The 27,932-nt window shown below is 42.5% G+C and overlaps 1 protein-coding gene across 3 annotated transcripts in view; it reads left to right on the top strand.

The window, feature by feature from the left end:
* LOC131041143 (CBBY-like protein) overlaps positions 1–25,299 on the top strand; it is a 222,487-nt gene extending 197,188 nt beyond the window's left edge. For 2 of the 3 annotated variants that reach the window (XM_057974142.2, XM_057974126.2), the window contains one exon: positions 24,627–25,299. In XM_057974142.2, coding sequence (XP_057830125.2) covers positions 24,627–24,726 — 100 coding nt within the window. In that variant the 3' untranslated portion in view covers positions 24,727–25,299. The remainder of the gene's footprint in view (positions 1–24,626) is intronic. The other variant, XR_009104974.2, reaches the window with a different exon arrangement.
* Positions 25,300–27,932: the final 2,633 nt, after the last annotated feature.

Raw genomic sequence — 27,932 nt, 5'->3', positions numbered from 1 at the left:
TGGAACCCTGTGTGGAAGGCCGTAGCCTTCAAAATCTTTATTATCCTCCTTCTTCTTATGTACGGGAAGGAGACTGTGGTCCCTATAGAATTTGTGGTTCCAGGTCTTCGGATGGCCATGGAAAATAAACTTGCCACCAATAGGTTTAAATTGAAACCCTATCACGCGAAGCGCGCAGGGGACCCAAGAGGCCGGACAGACACCCGAGAGCCCGAAGGGGGACCCAAGAGGATGGAAGGGGACCTAAGAGGCCGGGCAAGCGACTTGAGAGGCACAGGACAAAAGCAGGAGACTTTTGGGCGAGAAAAACCGAGAAGAATGAAGGGCGATCCCAGAGACAGGGGACCCAAGCCAAAGACTCTCTAGACAACAAAAAAAAAAAAAAAAAAAAAAGAAAAAAAAAATCGCACGGTCGTACGACAGCGACCGTACGGTCAAAAAAAAAAAAAGAAAAAAGAAAAAGAAGGGGAAAATGGCCACCGTACGGTGGGACCAAGGTGACAAGGTGACACCATCGTGCGGTGGACGGTGCACCACCGTGTGGTGGAAGCACCGACGGTGGCATCACCGACGGCGGAACCACCGTGCGGTGGAAGCACCGACGGTGGCACCATCGTGCGGTGGAACCACCGACGGTGACACCATCGTGCGATGGTCACACCGTGCGGTGGGAGCCACCGAAGGCAGTCACCAAGCCAAGACATCAAAGACGCCGCACAACACCACCGCGACGAAGAACAAAACAACCCCGCACACCGCCATCACCGCACAGCAAGGGGTAAAGGGAAGAAGACGCCAAACACCGCACCAGCACGCCACCATGTGATGCGAAGGGTAAAGCACGGGCCGACCGCCATAGGTAGACCAAGCAGTCGCACGATCGGAGGTGCCAATGCTGTTGTTGACCGTATAGGGAGGTTGTATGGCCGGGTAGCCATCGGGGACATTACAGTGCCCTTACAAAAAAAAAAAAAAACGACGACGGCCAGATTTAAAATGATTTGCTGACATCTGGAGCCTGGACACTGAAAATATTGGATTGTAGAAGAAGGGTTTTGACATCATAAAATATCACAGAAATGATGCGCGCCATGGACTTTCGTGGGGTTCTGAAGGTTGTAAATTGGTGTTGGCGGTGGGGGCGCTGCCCCAGGACCCCGCAAGGGGCGCTGCCCCTCGACCCCGCTGGGGGCGTTGCCCCCAGACCCCCAATTTATTTTGAGCTACAAAAGACCACGGGAAGTGTTGTGGTTGTTCGTATTGTGCGAAAGAAGCCCACAGCTAAGCATTGGCAGGGAAGCCATAAGCCGTAGAGGGAGACGGATTTGGAGGTTGCGAACAAACAGAGTTTGAGGGAAGGCATTGCAGGTCCACGCAGTTGTATGACACCAGGGAGTTATTCAGTTCAGTTTTTAGCCTTTGGGGAGTGTGATGGAGGATTTGAGTTGGCTCCTAGCATTTGTGCCAACGGATTGTGGCCACCTCCAGGCATGACTGGTACACTTTGAGGAACTCGGAGTATGTCTTGGCTGGACGTGAGGTTGCCTTGGTGGATGCACAGAGGGCTCGGGAGGAGCTGACCACCAGGTTGGAGGCAATAGTCACGTGAGACTTAGTTCAGCGTACCCAGGAGTTGGATGCCGAGAGAGCAGCACGGGTGGCTATCAAGGACAAATTGGCTAGGGAGACAGAATCATTTGAGTAGCAGTTGGTGGAAGCTGAGACTGAAAAACGTGTTTTGCAGACAAGTTTGGGTTAGGCCCAAGAGAACTGTGATGGCAAAGGAAGCAATATTGGTGAAATCCGCACTTGAGCATCAGATGGTAGCAGAAAAGGGTTTTCAGGTGAGGACGCAGCAAGTGTATAAGATCCGGGCCCGACTGGCGTCAGTAGTTCCTGCCGTTCATCTCTATTTTCTATTAAGTCGTCGGAGTCGACTTCTTTTCTTGGGGGGGATGATGTTGACAGGAATAATCATTATGTTATGTTGGTATATTATGTTTATGTTGTCGTCAGTAATAATGAGTTACGGCGGTCAGTTAGTTAGCCGACGGGTAGGTAGTTGGAGTTGCGACGGTTGTGTCGCACCCCTTCGGCTGTCATATATTGTACCACCTCCGGGTGTTGGAGGACATGGAATGTGGACGACAGATTATAATATGAACATCTTTTGACATTAATGGAAAGCTTATTCTGGTACTTCCTTTGTAATTGCATTGTGCATTGCTGTTCAGTTTCTGTATTCTTCCTGTTTACCCAGTGAGGTAAACAGCTATCCCATTTCTTGTTGAGGATTGACAGTGGTTGCAATAGTCCAGCTGGTAAGGTGTGCTCAGATTTATTCTGTTGATAGGTGGAGCATTTCTGCACATACTGCAAGACATTGTTCTTAAGTCCCTTCCAGGAAAACCTTTCTCGGATCTATCTGTAGGTTTTCAAGTATCTTGGGTGTCCGGCCAAGGGAGAGTCGTGCATTTCCTTCAAAATCTTTTCCTTCATCTTGGACTCGGGTACCAGATAAATTTTGTCCTTGTAGTAAATGATGTCGTCAACCACCTTGTATCAGTCATCCTGCACTTGACCATCCAATAGTTCGCAGGCAAAATTATTCTTAGAGTATTCAACCAATAGGTGTTCCTTACAATCTGCCTAAATCTGGGATAAAGAACATATGGTAGGTCTTCTTGATAGGGCATCGACTTCCACGTTATTCTTGCCCTTCACATACTCAATGTCGAAATCAAATGCCTGGATTTTGCTCACCCACTTTGTTGTCATTCATTAAGATCCCTTTGCTACAAGAAATATTGCAAGTTGTTGTGGTTTGTCCGTACAACAAACTTTGCCCCGACGAGGTACTGTCAAAACTTCGTCAGTGCGTGCATGATAGCGAGCATCTCCTTGTAGATGGAGTACAATTGCTCAACTCCCGAGAGCTTCCAACTCTCGAACGCAATGGGGTGATGGTCTTGCATCAACACTGCTCCAATGCCTTCTCCGGAGGCATCGCACTCTAGGATGAAAGGGCGAGTGAAGTTTGGTAGTGCCAAAACCGGACACGCACTCATAACATCTTTTAATTTGTTGAAGGTCTGTTGCGCCTGTGCATTCCAATGGAAGGATCCTTTCTTTGTCAGATCTGTCAGTGATGCCCCAAACTGTGAAAATCCTTTCACAAACCTTCTATAGTAACTGCACAATCCAAAAAATCCACGCAGCTCCGAGAGAGTCTTGGGTGGAGCCCAATCCAAAATTTCCTGAATCTTCTCCTAGTGAACTTGTACTGCCTAGGCGCTGATGACGTGACCCAAGTACAGGACCTCGGCCATTCCAAATTCACATTTGGACCTTTTGGCATACAGTGATTGCGATTCCATAATCCCCAATACTTCATCCAAATGTCCCACATGTTCCTCCCAAGTCTTGCTGTAGATGAATATGTCATCGAAGAATACCAATAGGAACTTACGCAGTTGCTTGTTGCAGATGTGGTTCATGCAGGATTGGAAAGTGGCCGAAGCATTGGTTAATCCAAACGGCATGACCAAGAACTCATAGTGTCCATAATGGCAACGAAAGGCTGTCTTTTCCACATCTTGCTCCCTCATACGGATTTGATGGTAGCCGAAGCGGAGATCAATCTTGGCGAAATAGGCTGCGCCATGTAGTTCGTCCAACAGCTCATCGATCTCGGGGATGGGGTATCTATTCTTGATAGTCTTCTTGTTCAGTGCACGATAGTCAACACACATTCTGGGAGTTTCGTCCTTCTTCACTAGTACCACCAAGGATGCAAAGGGGCTAGAGTTGGGCCGGATCCATCCTTTATTGAGGAGTTCCTGGATTGTTTTCTCTATCTCTTCTTTGAACTTCTTCGAGTGGCAATAGGGTGTGGTGATAACGGGTTTTTCTCCTTCCTCCAACTCGATGGTGTGCTCAAACCCTCGGTGTGGGGGTATACTAGGTGGAATATCAACAAAGACCAAACTATGCTTATCCAAAGCCGACTGAAGTTCCTCATCCTGGTAGTAAGTCAATTGCTCTTTCACAGGTTTTGTCGAGATCAAGCAATGTGCTGCACAGACTACTTCATCATGTCTAAAGATGGCTTCCATCCGTTTGGCAGAAATCTCCCTCGAGTTGCCATTCGACATTCCTCTAAGAACCACCTTCTTGCCATCCACCTTGAATGAGAACTCCATCCTTTTGAAGCTCTGCCTGTACTGGTCGAGGGTCTCCATCCATCGAATGCCCAATATGACATCCGTGTCATCCAGATCTACTACAAAGAAGTTGTAGATCACGGTGTAATTTCCCATGGTGATGCTCAGTTGCGGAACTAGGTGAGTGCATGATAGGAGATTGCCTCCTGCCACCTTGACATCGAACCCTTCATGCTCCTTTGTACACAAACCCCTTCGGGTGACGAGTGATAGAGTTAATGAAGTTGAGCGAGGCCCCACTGTCGAGCTTTACAAGGACTCGTTGCCCTTGGAGTGTACCGCGTACCCTAAATACACTGCACCTCGGGGCACCCACCAGTGTGGCAATGATGCCTCCCCTCCGTACCAATGTGGAGATTCTCTCCGCTAGGCCGTTTTCTTTGGCAATTTCTTCCCTTGGTGGTTCACTTTCCTCATGCTCCTCTTCTCCATCGGACATCACTTCAATATAGTGAATCTTTCCTTTGCCCTAACATCCTGGTTCCCATGGCTCCTTGCAGGTGAAACAAAGCTTCTTCCTTCTAAGTTCCTATCTTGTGGCTTCATTGAGTGATGATCTCTTCGGAACAAAAGGTGGTTTGGTATGTGCAAAATTTCTAGAAGAGGAAGATGCTGCCATGTTACGGGCCTTTTTGATTGCTTCCGTGAGCGTGTTGGGGTTGAACCCTTTCACCCAACCTTTCAGTGGTTCCATCAATCCGTCCATGAACAAGACCACCAATCTCTACTCTGAGATGTCTGTTACCAACACAGATAGTCTCTGGAATTTTTAATGTAACTGTCCACAAGTCCTGATTGTTTTAGTTGCGCTAACTCCTTGAAATTGAGTTCTGGATCCTTCCCGTCAAATCGATCTATGAGCTTCTCCGTGAAGTCGGCATAGGAAGTTATCTGGTCATGGGCGAGAGTGACCATCCTATGATACCACCATTCGTGCGCGACTCCTTCCAAGTGAAGTGTTGCAAACTTGATAGCTTCATCTTTAGGCATTGGGTTGAGTTGGAAGTAGGTATCTACTTTTTGAACCCAAGCTCATGCCGAGGTTGCTCCGGTCCCATCAGAGGATGATAGGTTGACCTTGCCAACCTTCCACTTGATGTCATTGTTATAGTGATCATAATGGCCCCGACTTCTGCCGCTCGAGTATTTCACCCGGAGCTCAGCATAATCCTTGAAGGATATGTCCCCTCGAGATTTGCATCCCTCCAATCTCAGTTCAACTGTGCTTGCATCTCTTGAAAGGTGGGTTCTTGCTCCCCGCGTGACGCTTCTGATTTTTGAGGAAAAGTCGGCATCAACGGCCGTGAATGTGAGAGTTGGACGTTTGACCTCCCACTGACCGAATCGTCGCCTTGCCCATTTTGTTCTCCATTCGTTTTTCCCAAGGCCAATTGTCGTAAGGTTTCCTCCATGATTTGTTGTTGTTGAGCTGAGCTTGGCTTTTGGTTAGCTCCCTTAATAGTGCCATGACTTCTCTTGTAAGATCTTGTGGTTCCCCCATTCGGTTGGCCGAATGGTACCTCCTTCTAGTGTACAATTGCATCCACTACTCGACAGGCTGGCAAGATTACCAGCTCTGATACCACTATAATGTTCCCTGATCGTACGGTAGTGCACTATCAAATTCGTACGGTGTGAAATGTTCCTGGCCGTACGGTGATGCACTTGCAAGAGAGTACAAAGTGAAGCAGAGGGAGTGTTGTACGGTGAAGATGTCGTACAATGAAGAGGCCGTAAGGTGGTGGGGGTTGGAATGGCCATACGGAAAGAGATCGTATGGTGGTGTGAGGGAGGAGGGCGTACGGTGAAAAGGATGTATGGTGGTGTGAGGAGTGGGAATACGGTGTGAGACCATACGGTGAGGGTGCAGTTCGTACAATGTGAAAACTGTACAGTAGTGGAGACTAGTCGCCAAACCAATCGATGAAGCTTGCAATAAGGTATGATGCCAGATAAACGATTATCAAGAAGATTTATATGTTATTGCACGAGCCAGAGAATAGTCAAATTAATGCACTTCAAATTACAACAATCTGGGACTGAGAGCAAGGCAGAGTAGGGTGAGGAGTTACTCCCACCAAAACTGCGAGAACCAAATAGGGAGGGTCTTTCACCTCCGAAATGGCGGATAACAGAACTCCAACTGGAATTCGCACAAACAAGAGAAAAATACCAAAATCACATACCAACACAAATGACAGACTCGGCCATAAATATGGGCTTCGGGAACTTTCCCGAAGGGTTACAAACGGGCCGACACAACCAAACTAAGACTAATCTAATTAAATAAAGGGCCCGAAAGATGTGTTATTAAATTCGGGCCTTACAATAAAGTATTTAAATTTATTATTTAATTATATTGGGGACATCACATGGCATCTCTCCATACTTGTTGATTTGCGACTTCCTCAATACATGTAGGCTCAGTCTCAATGAGATTACACATCGAAGCAACATGACAAGAGAATTTCTAAGGTCTCTTACTTTCTCGAAATGTACCTCTAGGAGCTGCGAACTGTTCTGCCTCTTGCATAGTGTTCCTTGCCCAAGGAGGTCTCTTCTGAGTGATAACAATATCTCTAGGCCCATCAGTAGGATCCATAGGCTCAACTAGATCATTGTGCATATCAGGTTTTGAAGGCTCCCTCTGGATCTCAGGATCTGAAATCTCCCTCTGAATCTCAGGATCATGATCAATATTCATGTCTTGAGGATGAGCTTCATCTTCCACGAACGAACCCTTGGATTCCTTGAATGCAACATCTTCTTCAAATGTAACATCTCTACTGACCTCAATGTACCTCTGTCCTGGAATGTAGATTCTATAAGCCTTGGAAGATTCGCTATAGCCCACAAATATTCCTCTCTTGCTAGAAGGTTCCAACTTGGTCCTCTTGTCCTTAGGCACATGTACATATACTGGGCATCCAAAGATCCTCAAGTGACTGATGTCAGGTTTGATCCCGGAAAAGGTTTCTTTTGGAGTCATATTCTTCAATATTTGATGAGGGCATCTGTTCTGAATGTATATAGCTGTTCTAGAATCTTCTGCCCATAGAAAAGTCTGAAGATCTTGATCAATAATCATGGCTTTTACAGCTTCGACTATAGATCTGTTCTTTCTTTTTGCAACCCCATTTTGCTGAGGGTTGTAAGGGACATAGAACTCCCTCTTGATCCTTGGCTCAATACAAAAATCATGAAAGCTACCCGAGGTGTATTCACCTCCATTGTCAGACCTTAACACTTCAATTCTTTTTCCAAATAAGTTTTCTACTAAGGCTTTGATCTCTTTGAATCTACCTAGGACTTCATCGGACTCCTTAGATTTTAAGAAATAAATCCAGGTCTTCCTAGAGTAGTCATCTATGAAGGTTACATAATACAAGAATCCACTAGGAGATACTATTGACATAGGTCCACATAAATTAGAATGCACAAGAGCTAATATTTCTTTTGACCTACTCTCACTGCTATGAAATGGACTCTTAGTGTTTTTACCCATAGCACAACTTTTACAAGTATCATTATGAACATGACTGAGTTTAGGTATAGCTTTAACCATCTTTTCTAAGGTTGGAAGAGCCCAGAAGTGAAGATGTCCAAGTCTTTTATGCCACAACTCGCTTGAACTGGAGGAGTCATGAAGGAGAGCTTGGACTGGATGAGTAGAAAGCTTGTACAAGCTCTCATACTGGTTCCCAATCACACTAGTAGTTTTGATGTTGGATTTCTTTGGGCATGCGAGGACTCTTCCTTCTGAGAACGCCACTTGATAACCTTTATCCTCCAAGGCTGAGATGGAGATAAGGTTCCTCCTAATTCTTGGCATGAACAAGACATCGTTGAGATGAAGCGAGATTCCCGAACCAAGGTTGAGGGAAGTAGCACCAAACCCTCTCACATAATGCACGCATCATCTCCAATGATGACTTGGAGATTAGACTCTCTCTCAACCAAATCTGATAGATGCTCCCGATAGCCGGTGATGTGTCTAGAAGCTCCACTGTTAATCAGCCAAGTATCACTATCTGTGGGAACATTGCTTGACAGGGCTAAAATGAAAAGGAATTCATTGGAGTTGTCTTCTGCTTCCTTCTGATCTGAAACTTCATTGATGTTGACCCTTGTTGCATCGGTTTTGACTGGCAGTCTCTTGCATAGTGACCAAACTTGTCACATCTAAAACACTGAATGCAAGAGGTCTTTTTTCTTCTTCTTGGAATCAGGTGCATATGCTGACCCTTGATCTCTGCTCCTCTTGAAGTTGCCTTTCTTCCAATTCCCTCCTTTCCTCTTGACAGATTGAGTAGCAAGAACATGAGAGTCTTCACCATGAGAGCTCTTGATGATACCTCTTGCAACCAACCTCGATTCCTCTTGGATGCAATCAGCACAAAGGCGGTTAAACTTGAGAAATTTGGATCTCCCACTTATGCCTTGGATAAATGGCTCCCATGAGTGAGGAAGACCATTTAATGCAAGCATGACTAGGTCCTTGTCCACAACTTCATCTACAATGGCGTTGAGCTAATCTCTCAATTCCGAAATCTTCATGAAGTAGGTGATGACTGAATCTTCCTTCGCCATCTTGACTTGATGAAGTTGCTGATGCAATGCAAGTGCTCTACTTGTTTAGTTGATCTCATACATCCCCTCCAATGTCTTGAACATATCTCTGGCTGAAGGCATCTTGGAGATGATGGGAACAAGATGATCTTTCACGGAGTCAATGAGGATCTTCTTGGCTTTTACTGCATTCTTCTTGAACTGAAGCTTCACATCTTGATCTTCAGGTTCAAATTGCTCCCTCCCTTGCACGAACTCCAAAAGATCATTTTCTTCAAGGGTGACAGGGATTCTGAATTTCCATGAGGTGAAATTCGATGCTCCTTCAAGTCTGTCCTCAAGTTTCAGACCATACACCATCTTGAATTCTGGAAATGAAGTGAAGAATGTGAAGTAGGAGCACTGCTACAAGGTCTGATCACAACTGAGACAACCTTAGCTCTGATACCATGTTAATTTTAGGATCAGACTGTAGCAGCTAGATAGTAATAACAGAAAACAAGACAATGTACACAATAAACACCAATATACCCTAGGAAAACCTCCCTCTTGGAGGTAAAAAACCCAACAACAAATCTCAGATCTTTATTAGGCAATAACCAATTGAATCTTTACAATGAGTGTCAACACTTGAAGCTATCAGCAACTATGTACAGTAACTTAGGGCAGACTGCAATGATAAACTTATCTGAGTTGCAGATGATGCTGACACGAATGAAGTTTGCTGATGATGTCCACAACCTTCAATGGAAGTTTGCTGATCCTTAAGTGAAGACTGCTGTCAGAAAGGAAGGTTTGCTGCCCTTGGATGGAGTTCGCTGACCTTCAAGGGTGTTTGCTATGCTCCACAGGTGTTCGCTGTGCATCTACAGATGTTCGCTGTCTTCTAATAATGATTTGATGTCTTTAGATAAGGTTCACTGATCACAGAAGACAATTCGCTGCACTCTGATGTAATTCGTTTGATAGCAGATAGAAATGTATTCACTGAATTGTGTGTTTGAACAATGAGATAGACTTAACATGTATAGGAGACTCTAACCTTCAATTTGTCTTAGGTCGGCTAGAGGTTTAATTACAATGCAAAATATAAAGTTGGCGCCAATCTCAAATAGCCCCACACGTTAAGCAAGATACGCAGGGTTAACCAAACGTGCAAGGTGCAAGGTGTGCTAGGTTGGCCTTGGAGGGCTCCGATCTATCTACATACAATGACGAGTCCACTTCTCTTTGTAATCTCTTTTCTCTTCTCCTCTCCTTGTTAGAGCTTTGAAAGTAATTCATCTTCTACTATCAACTTTTGTTGCAAATGCTCAAGGATTACAATATAGATTTCTTGTTTATTCTCCCTTCTAACTTGGAATTGTTCAATTATTTCTTCCAAGTGATACACTTCTATTCAAAGATCTCTACTCTCTTCTAGCATGTTCTCATGGGATGCTTGAGCATCCTTAAGCTTCTAACCATGCAACTGACAACTCCTACACCACTATTTGAAAATATGGTTATACACACAAAGCTTCTATGTTTTACCAAAATTCCTACAAGCCACAAGGAACTTTCTGCTTTGATATCGATCGGTCTGTAATTGACTTCAAAACTACGCAACTCTTCAATTCCTTTTTCCAAATGATTCAATTCCATTCAAAGAGCTTTATTCTCTTTTAGGAACTTCTCATGGGATGCTTGGACATTCTTAAGCTTCTGACCATGCAACCTTCAACTCTTGCACCACTATTTGAAAATATGGTTATACACCCAAAGCTTTGATGTGTCATCAGAATTCCTACAAGCTGCAAGGAACTTGCTGCTTTAATATCAGTCGGTTTGTAATTGATGACAAAACTTTGCTTGCTTAAAACAGAGATTAGCTAATTTTTAATCCATATTATGCTACTTGAATTTTCAACTCTTGCACCACTATTTGAAAATATGGTTATACACCCAAAGCTATGATGTGTCACCAGGATTCCTACAAGCTGCAAGGAACTTGCTGCTTTGATATCGATTGGTTTGTATCTGATGACAAAACTTGGCTTGCATAAAACAGAGATTAGCTAATTTTTAATCCATATTATGCTACTTGAATTTTCATTCACAAGGGTACCTTTTTTTTTCATGTTGTCCTTGTTCAAAGGTTCCTTGTGGCTGAGTTGAGTCTCTCTTTTTGCAAACATAGATAGATTGTAAACCCATATGAGAGCACCCTTTTTCTTCTATTTTGGCTTGTCACCTTCATGTTTGCCAATTTTATGTCATTAGGTTCTGTCATGTCCACCTTGCCACATCAACTCTAGGGCCCACCACTGACTCAACAATTTTTACAAAGCTTCCTATTTAACTTCTCCCTACCACCAACTAACTTGAATATATATTCACTCGCCCACCTTTAATCCCAACATGAATGACATTTTTAATGATTGTCAAGGAGCTTGCACAGTCAAATCATTAATCTATTCATGTTCTCATAAAATAAATATTTCCCTATACCATATAACTTTCTTCTCAAGCCTCATTACCTTAGCATCCCATTTCATTTCACCTCCCATTCATGCAAATGGCAAACTTAGAGACCACTGTGCAGATTCAATCAACCTAAAATTTAAGATTCATGGCTAGATATGGAAGTCAATCTCCATAACATTTTAAAATCCAACAAAGGCATTAAATTATACTAGCTGGAGGTAAAGAGGTATTTATGATTAATGGTAAACAATTAATTTGTCTCTGTTATATCTACTACGTTTTAAGGCAGAATGGAAATCAGTGCATGGAGAGTTTGATGAAATGTTAATATACACTATAAGAGTTGGAAAAATTGATGCAAGAAAGGAGCTCTAAGAGTATTGTGGAAGGTGAAGAGTTGTTCTCCATAATTCTTCTCAAAATTTTTTGCACTTGCGTATGATGATTCAAATTAGTATCCTTTGTCTAACTTGGTCACCTTTATTGATTCCAAGTTTCCAAATTTTCTATAGAAGAGTTTGTGTTGGTTTTTGGTGATTCAAATTTTACATTTTTTAAAGCTTTATTTCCCCTCTTTGTTTGTTTTGTGTTTGTTGTGGGTTATTTTTGTTTTGCCCATTGGTCCTTGTGCTTTCGTTGGACCATTGGGGTATGTGCCACCTTTGGTTTTGTGGGATGTGGGGGTGACATGGGCATGATCTTGGATATAGCATTTTTTTTGCATTTGGGGATTAGGGCAGTAATTTCCTCCATATTAGCAAGCAAGTAGGGTGTGAAATGGGTTCACAAGAGATTAAAGATGGTGGCAGAGATGTTCATGCTGTTTGTATTGGAGAGAAATTGACTAGTAGTAGTATTGTTGGGGATGATTTTTGTGACTAGTCTCAAAAGAAACCTTCTTACAAGGATGTGTTGGGTGGGAGGGAGTCAAAATTTTGACTCTAGTGTGTTTGAAGCTTGCCAAGGAAATGGAGTGGGAAGCGACAACCACCTCGAGGAAGAGGAACTTGGAAGAAGAAATGATGATAAGGTGTTTTATTTGTCTAAAATGCTTTCCAACTCTCCCAATCCTAATATGATTCATGTTGTATATTAGGAAAACAAATTAAAAAACATTGCATTTCTGTTTGCTTGTCCTAATATTAATTGTCTACCTTCTAGAAGGTTCTTTGATGACTAGTTGGTTAATGTCTAGGGAAGGGAAATGAGTACGTATGTGAGTTTTTGTAGAATGATTCAAAAGGCTCTCTTAGTGACTTTCTTCAAGAATGAAATGCAAGATAGAGTGGTTCTGAATGGGTCCCTGGTTTGCTGGTGAAGTTGAATGGTTTTGAATGAGACCACCAAGGGATCAGGTCTTGTTGAGTACAAGACCTTGACATCGTAATGGATGAGATCATGATCATGCCCCAAGACACTTTGTCGGAATGGATACCTTTCAATCCTTAGCTCTTAGCCGAAAAGGTTTTCCCTATGGCCCATGCTCCCATATTGTGTAACTAAACGAATTTGGGTTTGATATAAAACTCTCTAAAAAGAAGAGAGTGGTTAAAAAATCATTTTGGAATTTGGATCAATTTGTTTCTAGGGCAATTCTTTGGTTTGTTGATTCCAAGTCAGATGAAATCTTGGCTAACTTGCCCTCAAGGTGGTTAGAGATCAAACTTTAGTTACTCAACTATGGAAATTTATCCATTAAATTTTAAACCCAAAGTTGCCATCCTACATCTCAATGCAAGAGTGTTAATCTCTTTGTATCTAAAAGTTAGGTTCCTAAAATTTTGAACATTCAATTAGAGGGAAACAGTATAAATTGTTGGGAATTTAAATGCATGTTTTATTATGTAGAAAGAATAGACATCAAAGAAAAAATTTTGAACATAAATCGTCGCATTTTGTGAGCCCGTCAGATATTGAGGTAAAAATTGAATTAACAAAAGCTAGGGTCCATGATGCTATTCAGATGCCCATTTTTAATATTAAGGAATTCGAACCCTGCCTACGACAAATGATTAAAACATATGATCCTGAACTTCGCACATCGTCATTCAATTTCCAGCACACTGACATCATTGTTTCATTTAACTCTGATGATTTTGAGAGAGTATTTGGCATTCCTGACAAGGGTAAAAAGATTGACAAAAAGGTAACAAAGTTGTCCGAGGAAAGAAGAACCCAGCTATTAAAAGAAATGTGTAGGGACAACTTGACTACAGAAGAATGGAGTCGCATCCTGGATCCGAAGGGAAGAGGTCTGAAGAAGACATTTTTAAAATCTGGCATCTGGCAATGTTTACTTGATGTAGTACAGAGCAGGCTGATTGGCGCCAGCAGAGCGTCGGACGCGGCAATACCTATGATCGCATTGATGGGAGGACTCAGAAAGGGCACAGTGTATGATTGGGCCAGTCTACTGTCAGACAGAGCCCACGACTGTATGATGCTGAAACATAAAGTATTTTATATGTCACATCACGCTATCAGATTATTTTTAAATTCCGTGCGGGTACAGGTGCCACCACACCATAGAGGATGGCAGCCACGGGATAGCATCGACTCCCTTAAGCCAGCTATATTTTATTGGTCAGAGCTGGATATTTTGACTACCGCCGAGGGACAGACTAGCAGGAAGAGGAGACAGGTCCACGTAGTGGTGTCGGCCAGTGACACGGATTCAGGACAACATGGCACTAGTGAGGAGGAAAGTGAGGGGTCAGATGATTCAGAGGAAGATAGCACCTTCAGGCTTTCACAGATCGAGCAGCCAGTACCACCGCAGGAGACCCCCACCACTCAGACAGTATCGTTGGCAAGTGTACCAAGGGGGCATCGTGGAATACCTGGAGGGGGAGCTGGCAGGACCGGCCAGGTGGTATTTACTCCAACATTCCTGACAATCGGAGGAGAGGGAGGACCATTGGCATCATTTGGAGTCACAGTGGGTACCATCTCTACCATCCCCATACCTGGGTTTGGTCAGATGCATCCTCAGCCTCCACCAATCTAGTCACAGCCGAGATGACGACACCAGCGAGTGCACCAGTATGCATGCCCGTCATCCTGACGGAACCTAGGACAGAGGAGGCCCAGAGGACGGTCGAGGAGAGGCCGATGGGGGACGATGTCGATTCATGGCTAGACAGATATGCGGCTCTACCTTCATCCCCACGCAGGAAGGCACCACCCACACCTTCCTACCCTTGTATTCCTTCACCTCCAGGGGTTATCGACTTGGACAGTGGCACTAGAAAGCAAGGTGATAGAAAGACATTGCTGGTGGAGGAGGGGGTGGTATCACCACAGCAGTAGCATCAGGTTGGACGGATTGGAGAGGGGAGACCTACTGCCATGGTGCAGTTCTTAGCCACGATGGAGGAGGAGATTCAGTTACTGGTTGCCTCGACAGTAGAGGAGTCTGTCGGATAGCTCACTTTGCGAAGACTCCTTGCGTTTGCTACATCTGGAGTAGCAGTGTTTTGAGCAGCATGGATGGCCGACGCTTGATCTTCCAGAGATGCAAGCAAAGTGGTAGAGCCAGGAGGTGGCCGGGGGAGTCAGACACAGTCTGTGGTCAGACAGATTGAGCAGGCTGTACGAGATAGGTATCTCGAGCTTCGAGAGACTCAGCTCAGGGCGGATAGGGCTCAGGAGGAGTTGGCCACTCGCATCCCTACATTGGAGATAGAGTTAGAGCAGCAGCGCACCTATGCTAGGAGTACAGATGAGATCCTTGCCACCATGAGAGGAGAATTGAGTGTCGTGAAGGCAGAGTTGGCAGTGCAGTCAAATGAGAGAGCCTCGGCAGAATCGAGAGTTGCTACCCTGGCAGCCGAGTTGGAGGCGAAGCATTAGGAATTGATGGAGGCAGTGTTTCGAGTGAGGAGTTCCCGAGAGCGGCAGTTGTAGGCTGAGCAGGACCTCTAATACCGGACCGACCAGGTGGTACAGCTTCGGGAGCAGTTGGCAGTAGCAGCCCCAGCCCCTCCACCATCAGGGACGCCCCCCTTACCACCTCAGTAGTCTGTGTGTAGTTGTTATTTTGTGGGGTTTGTAGTTGTTCTCTGTTGTAGGCATATCATTCCCATTTTGTTGTCTATCGTCCGGAGACTCCGTCGCCCACTGTGCCATCGTTCGTCTTTCATCCAACTTATTCAGGGCGTATAGTCTCTCCCGGAGGCTTTCCATGTTGCCTAACTTGTTGTCAATGGCAATTTTGAGACTTGGCACCATGAATTCCACTAGCACCACAGCCTCCTAGCCGTACATTAATTGGAATGGTGTCTGCCCAGTGGTTACCTTGTAAGTTGTTCGGTACGCCCAAAGTACCGACGGTAGACACTCCTCCCAGTCTTCCTTCTCAACCCCGCAGGACTTATAAATTACTGACACCATGATTTTGTTGGTCGCCTCAGCCTGGCCATTTGCTCGAGGATAGTACGGACTTGATAGAGAATGGATTTTGAATTCGGTTGTCAACAGCCGGATAATGTGGTTTACGAAGTGCCCTCCTCTATCACTTGTCAACTGTATAGGTATTCCGTACCGGGGATAATCTGTTCATAAATGAATCTCGCCGTACTAACGGCGGAGTTGTCTGCCAAGGCCCTCGCTTCGACCCATTTGGTCAAGTATTCGGTCGCCACGACAATGTATCTACATTGTCGGGCCTGGCTTGGTTTCAACGGACCAATGAAGTCTAACCCCCATCTTTCGAACAGCTCTTGAGTATTCGACGGGTTGAGTGGCATAAAATCCCTCTTTAACTGTTGTCCAGCGCATTGACATGTATCACAACTTGTCACCCATTCTCTGGCGTCATTATGCACTGTCGGCCACCATAAGCCTGCTAGTAAGACTTTTCTTGCCGTCGTGTCCGGTCCCATGTGTCCTCCTGCGACCCCTTCATGTGCTTCTCTCAGGACTCCTGGGATTTCCTCTTCCAAGACGCATCGTCGTAGGATCTGGTCAGGTCCCATCTTGTAGAGAAGGCCATTTATAAGTTGGAACATTCTGCTTCTTAGTACAAGTTTTTGTCTTTCGCCTGACGACATTTCCTTAGGAAATTTTGAAGTTGACAGGTATTCGCCCACACTTGTGTACCAGGCAGGAAGGATGGCAATGCGGAAGAGATGGGCGTCCGGAAAATCCTTGTTAACACCTTTGGCCGGCTCTCCAGACTTGATCTGTGATAGCTGGTCGACGATGACATGGCTCTTGCCAGGTCTGACAATGATGTTGAATGTAAATTCTTGTAACAGCAACAACCATCGGCTAATCCGCCCTTGGATGATTGGCTTGTTCACCAGGTACATCAACGCCTGGTGACCCACATAAAATGTGAATGGTGTCGCCAATAGCTAATGTCGGAATTTCTGGACGGAGTATACCATCTCGAGGGCTTCTCTCTCCGTCGTGCTATAATTCTTCTTTGCTTTTGAGAAGAGTCGGCTTGCAAAATACACTGGGTGGTCCAGCCCGTGGCTGCCAACCTGCGCCAGTGTGGCCCGTATGGCAAAGTTGGATGCGTCGACATGTACATGGAACTCTTTGTCCCAGTCTGGATATGTCAAGATTGGCGCACCTACCAACCGTGACTTTAACTCCTAGAAAGCCTCTTCTTGGGCCGTCCCCTAGATGTACGGCTCCCCCCTTCGTGTCAGCATATCAAGTGGGTATGATACTTGGGCAAAGTTCTTAATAAACCGCCTATAATACCCAATGTGTCCAAGAAATGACTTGACGCCAGTGACATCGTCGGGCGCCTCCATCTCCACAATGACCCGTACCTTGTCAGGGTCAGTCTTCAGTCCGGCCTTGTAGACGATGTGCCCTAGTAACTTGCCTTGAGGCACCATAAATCTGCATTTCTTGGGATTTAGGGCGAGGCGAGCTCGTCGGCATCTTTCCATGCATTCACCAAGTGCAGCGAGATGTGCCTCTTCTGTGCTATAAATGGACCAGTCGTCCAAGAATGCTTTGAAGTTTCCTACGAACATTTTGTCGAAAATATGGAGGATTATCCGTTGGAAGGTAGCTGGCGTGTTGCACAACCCGAATGGCATCCGGTTGTATGCATAGATGCCATCTTCTACGACAAAGGTGGTCTTCAATTTGTCCTCCTCTGCAATGGAAATTTGATTATATCCGGAGAATCCATCCATAAATGAATAAATTTCATGGCCCGCTACTTCCTCGAGGATGGTGTCTGTGAATGGTATGGGAAATGGATCTTTAATTGTGACAGCATTCAAACACCTGAAGTCTACACAGATTCTTATCTGATCGGCCTCCTTTTTCAAGGATATCACAATGGGTGATACCCATTCGCTGGTTTGGACCTTGAAGATGATTCTTGCTTCGAGCATGCGGTCAATTTCGTCATTTACCCTAGCGGCATAATTTTTGTTCATCCTGTATGGCCGCTTCCGTACAGGCACAACTCCAAGAACCAGAGGGATCCGATGTACACAAAGTTCTTGTGGTACCCCTTTGAGGTCTTTATACGTGCAGGCGAACACATCCTTGTACTTTGTGAAAATTTTGAACGCCGCCGTCTTCAAGACTAGATTCCAGTTGTCGCCGACCAGAATATTTTTCTGTTCTGAAGTTTCTCCAAAGTTTGTAATTTTAAGTGCGGATTCCTCGTACCTTATGGGCTTACTCTTGTCGAACTGGTGTGCTAGTGCGTCATCCACAAGGGCATCCCCTTCCTTGTATTGTCCGTACTCTGGCAGGAACTCGTTCTCGTCAGGTTCTTCAATCTCCAGCACATTGCACCCGTACAATAATTCATAGTCTTCCATTTGCCAATGGAAGAGCCCTCTCAAAGAATCCGTCTCGTCCTCAGAACAGGCTTGAATTCCTAAGATGCCTTCGTCGTCTGGTTCCCTACCATCCTTCCCTTCGTCCGTACCGTCATCCCCGTCGGACTCTGACTCTGATGCCAACTCTTCACTGACCAGTTGGGTTTTGAGGTCAATGATATATCTTCTGCCGGCCTTTTCCATGGACAAGGTGTTCTTTTTCCAATTGTGGTTTGCTTTTGCCACCACCAGCCAGCCTCTGCCAAGGATGGCATCATATCCCTTCTTCTTCAATGGGATGACCACAAAGTTCAAGACGAACGACTGTGTTCTGATCGTCACTGGTTGCGCCATGAGTGTGCCAAGTGGCTTGATGCCATGTTGGTCTGCTCCCACTAAATTAAAGGTGGACGGCCAGAGAGTAGGTTTGCCCAATTTTTTCCATGTTTCCTCTGGCAAGACATTTACTCCTGACCTGCCGTCGACAATGGTGTCAGTCAAGATGGTGCCCAGTATACCCATTTCCACCACTACTGGGTGTCTACCATTGTTGATCGTCAGGGCTAATGGGTTTGCCGCTGTCTCGCCAAGGTTGTCCCTTCCATGTGTTGGTCGGCCGACTGGGGTTATCAGTATAGATTGCAGAAGTGCCATCCGCAAGTGTGGCATACTTTCCAGGAGATCATTTTGAGGGGTATCTCGACCTGTAGTAGTTGGTTTATAATATTTGTTTTTGCTTTAGAGCGAGAAGTACCTGCAAGCCCGTGTGCGTCCTTGTTTGTCGACATCTCCTTCTCCAGTTCCGCTCGTGCCTCCAGTGCCTTTCGTTTTTCCGTACGAGGATCCGGGTAAGTGGCCACTTTCGTCTTGGATCTTGTTATGGCGAGCACATCCTCTGTTTCTACATTCAACAAATTCACTCCAGATTTTGGACAGTTGCCATCGTCATGGTCCCTCGGACCGCACCACTTGCAAAGTTTTTGTGGCACTTCCTCTGCCGTACAGTCCCTGGCAAAATGCCCCCATTGGTTGCAAGCCCGACATTGTATCATCGGCCGCCCTTTAGCATCGTATTGGATTCGGCTTCTATTATTAGTATTATTATTATTGCCTCTTCCTCCTCACCTGTTGTTCCGATAGCCACCAGATGACGCGCTGTTGATCGCAGGCTAGGACGTGCCAGCTGGTGCAGACGGTTCCGTAAAGAGAACCTGTTGGTTACGGGTCCTCATATTGTATGGACACTCCTTGGTAAGGTGTCCGGCAATCTGACAAATATCACAAAATGCTTTCTTTGGACAAGATCCCTTGGTGTGTCCGTCGCTGCGGCAGTCCGTGCACCATAAATCCCCTTCGTCGGCTTTGCTTGTGCTTCCTTTGGTCGCCTTCATCTCTCTCATCATTCGCTCCATATCTTTCTGGAGAGCCCATACCTTCCGATTAGACTCGTCATCACTGCTATTGCTTATGTCAGAAGAGGAATCGTCGTCTGACGAGGATTTCTTTTTCTTTTTCTTGGACGTCTTTTGCTCACTTTCTAAATCCGTTGCCCTATTATAGGCGTCGATATATGAAGAGGGAGGTACGATCTTCATTTTCTGTCTAAGAGACATCTTTAGACCTTCCACGAACCACCGTTTTTTCAGTCTGTCTGCGGGCTGGTTCTCCATTTTTCCTAGCAGCTCTTTGAGCCGCCGGCTGTAGGTTCGAACCGTCTCGTTCTTCCTCTGTTTTGTGCCGTAAATTTCGGCTACGATCTCATTATCGTCTCTTAGGAGACGAAACTCCGCTTGAAATTCCTTCTTCAAGTCAGGCCATGTGCTAATTTTAGCCTTTTCCGTATCGGAGAACCAATCGATGACCACGCCCCTTAGGGTTGCAGGAAACTGTGTTACCCACTCGTCCTGATCAGTAACACCATTTGCTCCCCAAATTGTTTCACAAGTGCGACAGTGGTGGACAGGGTCTTCTTTCCCCTCCCCATGGAACTTTGGAAGTTTTTGTTTTTGCGCCATGCCTTGTCTTTTTACTACTGGTGGCTGCTGTCCTACTCTGGATGGGTTAGATCTTGTAAGAGGTGCTTGACCGCCATGCCCCGGTGTCCCTCTGACACTCTTGGCAACCCCGGTGTCTTCTCCCTCCCTTGCCTCCTCCCCACTCTATGGAGTTTTCCTAGCCTCTGGTGTGCGTGACAAGTCCCTCAAGTCTCTGAATTGAGTTTTAGTACACTCTATCCTGCGGCGGGTTTCCGCAAGTAACTCCTCCCGACTCCGTGGGTGGCCGTCGGCCTCACCGTCCCCTTCGGAGCGTTCCTCCTCCCTTCGCTTATACCTCTGTCGCCTTTCCGCTTGCTGTTCAAGGATCAAGGCACGTTGGGCTACTGCACATTCATCTATATACTCTTGCTTATTTTTGTCTTTATTCAATGTATTGGGCATTAATTCCCGTACGGCTTTATATATAACAACGACATATAAAAAGTAGAACACTTTTATTCATTAATCCTGTGGGATACAAGTCTATGTCAACAATATGACATAATTATTACAATGAGTGTTCTTTATTTCACCTCATACGGCTCAAGGTTCAAGTGTCTCGTCGCATGCCATCCTGTTGCGCTTCCCAACGACGGTTGTTTTCTTCATACTATAGGAGGATCTGTTGGCATCGTTCTTTGCAAGCAATTTCCTCCAGGCGAGCCCGTTGTGCGAGTGAAGCCTGTGCGAGCAATCGGGGGAGGTGGTTCATCAACTGATTCACCGCAGGGCTAACTTCTAGTGCGGTCCACACGGCACTTGTTGGAACTTCCGCCTTTGTGGCCTCTCTTCGGACGTAGGTTTCGATGGCCACCTGAAGTAGGATTGAAAATTCCCGCATTGTAGTATCTTCTCCATCGTAGAGCTTTGTTCGTGCATCGTCCGCCTCAGGGTTAATCTCGCTCGCGGGTAGGCCCATCGTGTCCGTACGCCATCCGCTCCTTTTCCCGAGTCTGTCTAGGCAACGGCACCAAATGTTTTGCCAATAAAGTGTAATTCAATGCGTTGCAGAAATAATAGATATGACAGAATACAACATGACAGAATATAAAGAAACTCAGATCTTCATTGATTCATAATAATGTCAGTACAATGACAATGACCATACTAACCCCCTCTCCATGACCAAGGACTTGCTAATATATAAAGGTGACCGGTCAGTTACCCGGTGTCAACTATCGACAACCGACGGGTTAACTGCCGTCATTAACTCTAATTATATTAAATGTCTTATTGCTTAATTACCCGACAACAACATTGAGTCTTTATAGGCAACATGCATCTAGGGAGTTGTTGAGGCCTTGTGACACAAGGTTTGCTTCATTTTATATCACTTTGAAAAGAGTGGTTGAAGCGAAAGCAGCTTTGAGATCAGTTATTTGTTTTAATGAGTGGGAAAGTTCAACACTTTCTAAAAGTGCCAAGGGAAAGAATATAAAGCATATTATTTTTAACAATAGCTTTTGGGAAAGTGGAGCAAATGTTTTGAATATATGTGGGCCAATTGTTGATGTTCTTTGCATGGTGGATGGTGACACTCCTTGCCTTGGCATGTTTTATGAATCATGGACTATTGTAAGGAATCTATTCAAAGAGCACTAAATAATGTAGAAGCAGAGTACATGGAAATATGGGAGACAATTGATTCCAGATGGAAAATGATGCACACACCTTTACATGCAAGAGCTTGATTTGGAGCCTAAGTTACTTCATATTAATAGACAAGGTGATTTTGAAATTATGGCAGGGCTTTATGAAACCATTTGCAGGTTTGAACGAGATCGAACAACTACAACTCTAATCAGAGACCAATGTTGGAAATACAAGAAGGGAGAAGAATTGCTTGGAATAGAAGCAGCCCAAGATGATATTATACGAGATGAGGTATCTCCCTATGGATGGTGGATGAGCTATTGAGCACAAAATCCTGAACTACAACGCTTTGTCATTCCAATTTTGAGTCATGGAGCAAGTTCATCAGCTTGTGAGAGGAATTGGAGTTGCTTTGACCATATCCATTCCAAAAAGAGAAACAAGTTGTTGTCCAGAAAGTTGGGAGATCTTGTCTACATTCACAAAAATTTAAAATTGTTCATGAACAGATCATCAAATGACTCATCTCCTTTACAACAACGAATTTCAGAAGACAAAGCAGCTGGAGTTGTAGATGAGCCTGACTTTTTGGATGATGAATTGGGCAATGATACTAATGATGATGCTACAACAGCTCAGCCATGTGCTCTTGATGACTTGGAAATTTTTTGAATTCTATAATCTTGACTTTTGATTGTACCTTTTTGACTAAAAAACATCTTCACACTCTTGATGACTTGTAACTTTTTTGAAGTTCTAAAGTCTTGACTTTTGATTGTATCTTTTTGACAAAGAAACATCTCAGCAATCGTGATTTCACATGTTTCTTATGGTTTATATTTTATAAATGTGCAATTTTTTATAATGATTTCAAATCTATTTTGCAATCCTAAACTATTTGATAATTTATTGGATATATTACTTATATTTAAAAAAAATAAAAAATTATAAAGGCGAATTTAATGCCAAACTTTTTTCCTGAATTTTTTTGCCCTTGTTGAACTTCATCCAAATTTTATGGTTGCCGAACTTGAATTCGAATTCAAATGTGGTGACTTAGGTTGTCCTTATGGATCTAGCTCTAAAGATTTGGAGCCCCAAAATTTTGTTGGTAAGAGTTCAAAATTTTGACCTCAGCAATAGAGGTTCTATAGATGCGGATTAAATTGTTATTCTTCTTGTGTAGAATATTAGCAAGGTGAATATTGAGCCAAGAGGTTCGAAGCCTAAGGAAGTGCAAAGTAGGAAAAATGCTTCACAGTTGGCTTTGGAAAACCTCAAGGCCAAGACAAGTTGGGAAAGAGCTAAAAATGACAAGGTCCACCGAATGCTTCTAGATACTAAGACCAATCCTACGGGGTAGCAATTCTATACAGTTTTTACTAAATAAGAGGCAAAAAGCGATATTAGATTGTTTTAGTCCCCTCTTTTTGGATGAGGGTATGAAAATTGACCTTGCAAAGGAAAATCTCTTATCTAAAGAGAAAAAGAAACGTAATCAAGTTAATCAAGAGTCTAATGTTCAAAAAAGTGGCCAAAAAGGAAAAGAAGAAAAGTTGCCTAAATGTTTTGTAAGCTGTACAGAATCCAAAAACCTTTAGCTTCCCTTTCCTCTCATAAATGGCAATCAATTTCTCTAGTTGGAATGTAGAGGATTAGAAACGCTTGACAAAAAATGTATTTTTATTTCTCATTTACAATATCACAAAGAAAATCAAGCTGTTTTGCAAGAATGCCTCCAGCACCAGGTGCACTGTGTTTGCAATACTACTTCAATTTGCAGAATTGTACTGAGGCTATTAGACATTTTATGTCTGATGAAAAATATCAATCATAGGTTTGCTAAGAGAATTCATCATAATACCAAAGAAGCCAGCATCAAATGATATGTTTCTTGATACCTCTACCAACAAGCATAATCCATCCCACAAGCAGAAGAATGGCAGTCTCAGATATACAAACCTAAGCATATGGGAGTCATCCTTCAGTGGAATTGACTGCATCACAAGAAGGGAGATATGCAGGCTTACACAACTGCTTTCATGATATGAAACTGTTCCCACATTCAACCCCATAACCTATGAAAGGGCTGTCTTTAAAAAATAGATGGCTAGCTTTGATGTCTGATTAGGATGGTCTGTTACATGCTTATATAAGTTTTTGTTGTTGGTTACTCTTTCTCTCTTTCACTTTACATGTAACTCTTATAGTTTTATCTCTGTTGTAACTTTTGCTTGTCTAGAAGGTTCTTGCTAGTTTGGGTACCTCTTTTTGCTTGAACAGGGTTTTTGTACCATGCTTCTTTTTATATGATATAATTTTTTTTTTATATATATAGCTAATTGTTTACAAATATTTTGCTCAAAAAGCATCGACATGAGACCAATACAAGCTCTTGTGAGCAAAGCCAGGAAACTACTATTAGCTCATTTTGAGCAATTACACTAGAATCAACCTATAGAAGAGTCACAATTTAGAATTCCACATTAGATGTCCCTTTGGGATTTGAACTTGAATCTCCACAATGCTTTAACCAATTAAGCTCAACCCCTTGATATATATATATATATATGTGTGTGTGTGTGTGTGTGTGTGTGTGAGAGAGAGAGAGAGAGAGAGAGAGAGAGAGGATGCTGGGAAAAAGTTGCTTGAAAGTCATTTATAATCATAAGTTGCAAGAGCAGATCTATTTTGAATTAATTTGTTGGTTCCAAATAACTTGAATTCTTTGAAGCACTATTGATGATTTAAAAACGAACATGACAGTTTTCTTCATAAACTGAAATATGTTTATCAGTAATATGAATTTGTATATATGAGAATTTTATAAATTAAGTCTAGCTAGTTGTACATATTAAATCATTTAAAACATTTTAAAGCTCTAGTAGCCAAAAATTAAGGGTACTAAGAATGGCTGAGTTATGTTACTTGTACAGTTCCTTATCCAGGGTAGAGTTTCCCTACGCAAGGGCTGTCATAGAAGGATTTGGATCTGGAGAATTGACTGTTTCTAAAATATGCAGAATGGCAAAATAGCAAGATATTATTTATTTAGTTACCTGTTTCTTAACTTGGATGGAAAAGTAGCCCTTGAAATTTTTGGAAGATCGGCAAAGCCTGAGTATTACATAATAACATTAAAAGCTTATGTGCAACTGTAAATGCATTCATTCAGAATGTTAAAAAAATCAAAATGATATTTGGAGCACACAATTCCAAAATGATCCAGGTTCATCTTCTGGCATGCTACCCAGAGATAGTGTTGACTTAAAAGTTATTAGTGTATTTCTGCATGTTCATGTGTGTCTTTAAGCTACAACTGTTCAGAGGGTTTCATGCAACTCAGAAGAATATCATTTTTATTGCTGAAGACATTTTTTGCAATACCGACTACGGACCTTTTCAAATGATAAGGTTTATCATGGAATAGGAATACAAGTATATTTCTTGTACTGATGGTTATAATTATTTAAGATTTCTTAAACTCCTGACATTGAAGTTGAATACTCTTAATGGCAAGTATATCAAAACAAGTAAATAATGAAGTTCTTTGACTCTCGTCATTCAATATGTTTTACCTTTGTAATAAGATGGTGGAGTTGAACCTAATATTGTCATGTAACTTATACATGAATTTCTCTCTTGATGAATGAGTGATTCTGTGTTTGAATTTCCTTATCTATTGATACAACATTACTTAGTTTTGTAATGGTTTTGTAAACTCATTATTTATGTTCTTTTTGGCATAGAATTCGATGAGTTGATTTCTAGGTCTAGAATTTTTTTACAAATCTTGAATTTGATTGGGTTAATTACTAGAATATACTCACATGTAACATTATGTTATACCCCTATGCTTTTATTTCTTTAGTCGTAATTTATTATTCATATTGGTTAGAGAGGGTGGTTAAACCACCTTATCTTCTGTATGGATGTTGATTGATCTACTTAGTGCATGATTATGATGACTGTGTTTATAAGTTTATTTGTATTATGTTATAATGGTTTCATTGTATTCTGCTTCCTCTCCAAAAAAATGAGCTTATGAGTGTTTGCTGTTTTACAAGTGGTATTAGAGTGAAAATATGTGGGGTGTGAGTGTTCTATGGGTTCTCAGATTGAGTGTGCAAAGAGATTGAGCAGTGAGAAGACAAGTTAATACAAAAGGAAAAAAGCATTGGATTTCTTCTCATTGCTTATATAACAACTCCAAGAGAAATCAAATCCCTCACCTTGAAAACAAGAGATGTTCCATAGCTGACCTTGCTTAGGGTTGTAGGCAATTCATCATGAAGGGAGATGTGTAATTTTTCAGTTGTTGACAACATAGTTTCTCAGCCGTACCTTGTCCGAGTTCTTGCTAAACAAAAACATATTGTGGCACACTTTAATTTTCAATTATTTTTAGGGAGTGGATACTTACTAGAATCCCCTGCTCAAACATGCACTTCTGTAGGCATGTTTTTACTAGGTTGATATGTCGTTCTTTCCTTTTGGTGCAATAAAATAATCTTGCTACAAGAACTGAAAGCATTCAACAGTTCAACCTTCTCCAATCTACAAGGAGTTTCTTTTTTAAAGGGGTCCTCATTGATGAATGCAATAAATTGGAGCAGTGTCTCACAAAAATTGTCTGTTTTATAGATTGGGGTAATTTTATTGTTCTCTTTTGTGTCATTATTGATCATACACAACCACCAACATACCCTGTAGAGAGGTGCTTGTTGATAATTTGCACCATTTTTGTTGATTATATCCCCTTTTAGCACTTGTTCTTGATCGATCCAACATTGCAAGTCCAAGGATGCAGGTACCATACTTATGTAATTGTGATCCAATTTCAGTGTGTTTGAGGCTTGTGACTTTTGCATAATGTCATGATGACTAGTTTTGTGATCCTTTGTACTTGTGGACATGTTTTATTTAGTGGAAAACACACAAAGATGATTTAATCGAAACTTCACATTTTGTTCAGAATTCAAAATGGCAGCTTACTGGAGACTTGTAATAAAAACCCTTAAAAGGCATCATTGAGTTTTGTGCACTTGTGATTACTACTCATTTATGGTTGTGTGTTTTGGTACTTCCCATTTAGAAGTGATATATGGTTGAAATTGGATACCAATTGTTGAGAAAAAAATTAATAGAGATTTGACTTAAAGAGTTGATTTTAAAAAATTATATTAGATTTACATTAGACATAGTAACTCAAATTTGCAACTTAAATGCAAATCAACAACAAAGAAGATTGAAACAATCTCACAAAGTTCACATAACACCAAATTTACTTTGGGAAATCTTCTTAGAAAAAATAAAATTGAGCATCAAATTAGTACCACTCATTATATTATCAGTGAAATGTGATTATAATTGATAAGCATGCTGGTTTAATTGTTTCCACTCAATGATCAATTCTAATAGAATTTTTGGAAAATATCCTTACCCAAAAGCAATTGTATGTCAAATCATTGTTCAAAGCACCTTATACTAGAGTTGGAATATGCATGTAACCACAAATAGTATTTATCAAAACAACAGTTACACCTCACAAAATTGCCCAAGTATAACACTTTAAATGCCCTTTGACCCTTCACTCACCCAAGATGACTATTCATGTGCTTCTTTCATTAATTTTATTTTTTAATATTTCAAATAACAATTACATAACTAAAATTAAAAAATTTAAGTATGGCATCCTATATTTAACCACCAACACTAAATATTTGCCATGCCAAGCATACAATAGCTATCCTAACAATTGTCCACTTGTGTACATTGTGTAAGGTGTCACAACCATGATTAAATCATGCAATTATTGCTAACGACAAAATGGACATAGCCTTCGTACACCAAACTTGTTTTTTTGTGGTGATAGACTTGGTAAGAGAATCTACAATATTAATTGAGGTGTACTTTTTCTAACAACACCTTATCCTCAACCTCATCATGAACAAAGTGATATTGGACATTTGTGTTTAGTTCTTATATGCAATGAATGACTTTTGGCTAAACAATTAGCACTTTGATTATTGCAACCAATATTAGCTAATCTTTATATGGAACCAATATTGCTTCATAGTCTCAATAACCAAAACACCTCCTTGCACACGTGTTGTGGCCATATATTCAACTTCAATTGTTGAATGATCAACCATTGATTTTCTCTTACTCATCCAACTATATTGTTGCCAAACAAGGTGAAGATATAGCCACTTATGGACCTTGTACAATCCACACTACCT

This window comes from Cryptomeria japonica, chromosome 11, assembly GCF_030272615.1.
Source record: "Cryptomeria japonica chromosome 11, Sugi_1.0, whole genome shotgun sequence".
Lineage (NCBI taxonomy): Eukaryota > Viridiplantae > Streptophyta > Pinopsida > Cupressales > Cupressaceae > Cryptomeria > Cryptomeria japonica.
The sequence above is the reverse complement of the archived record's forward strand: the minus strand, read 5'-3'. Positions and strand labels throughout refer to the sequence as shown.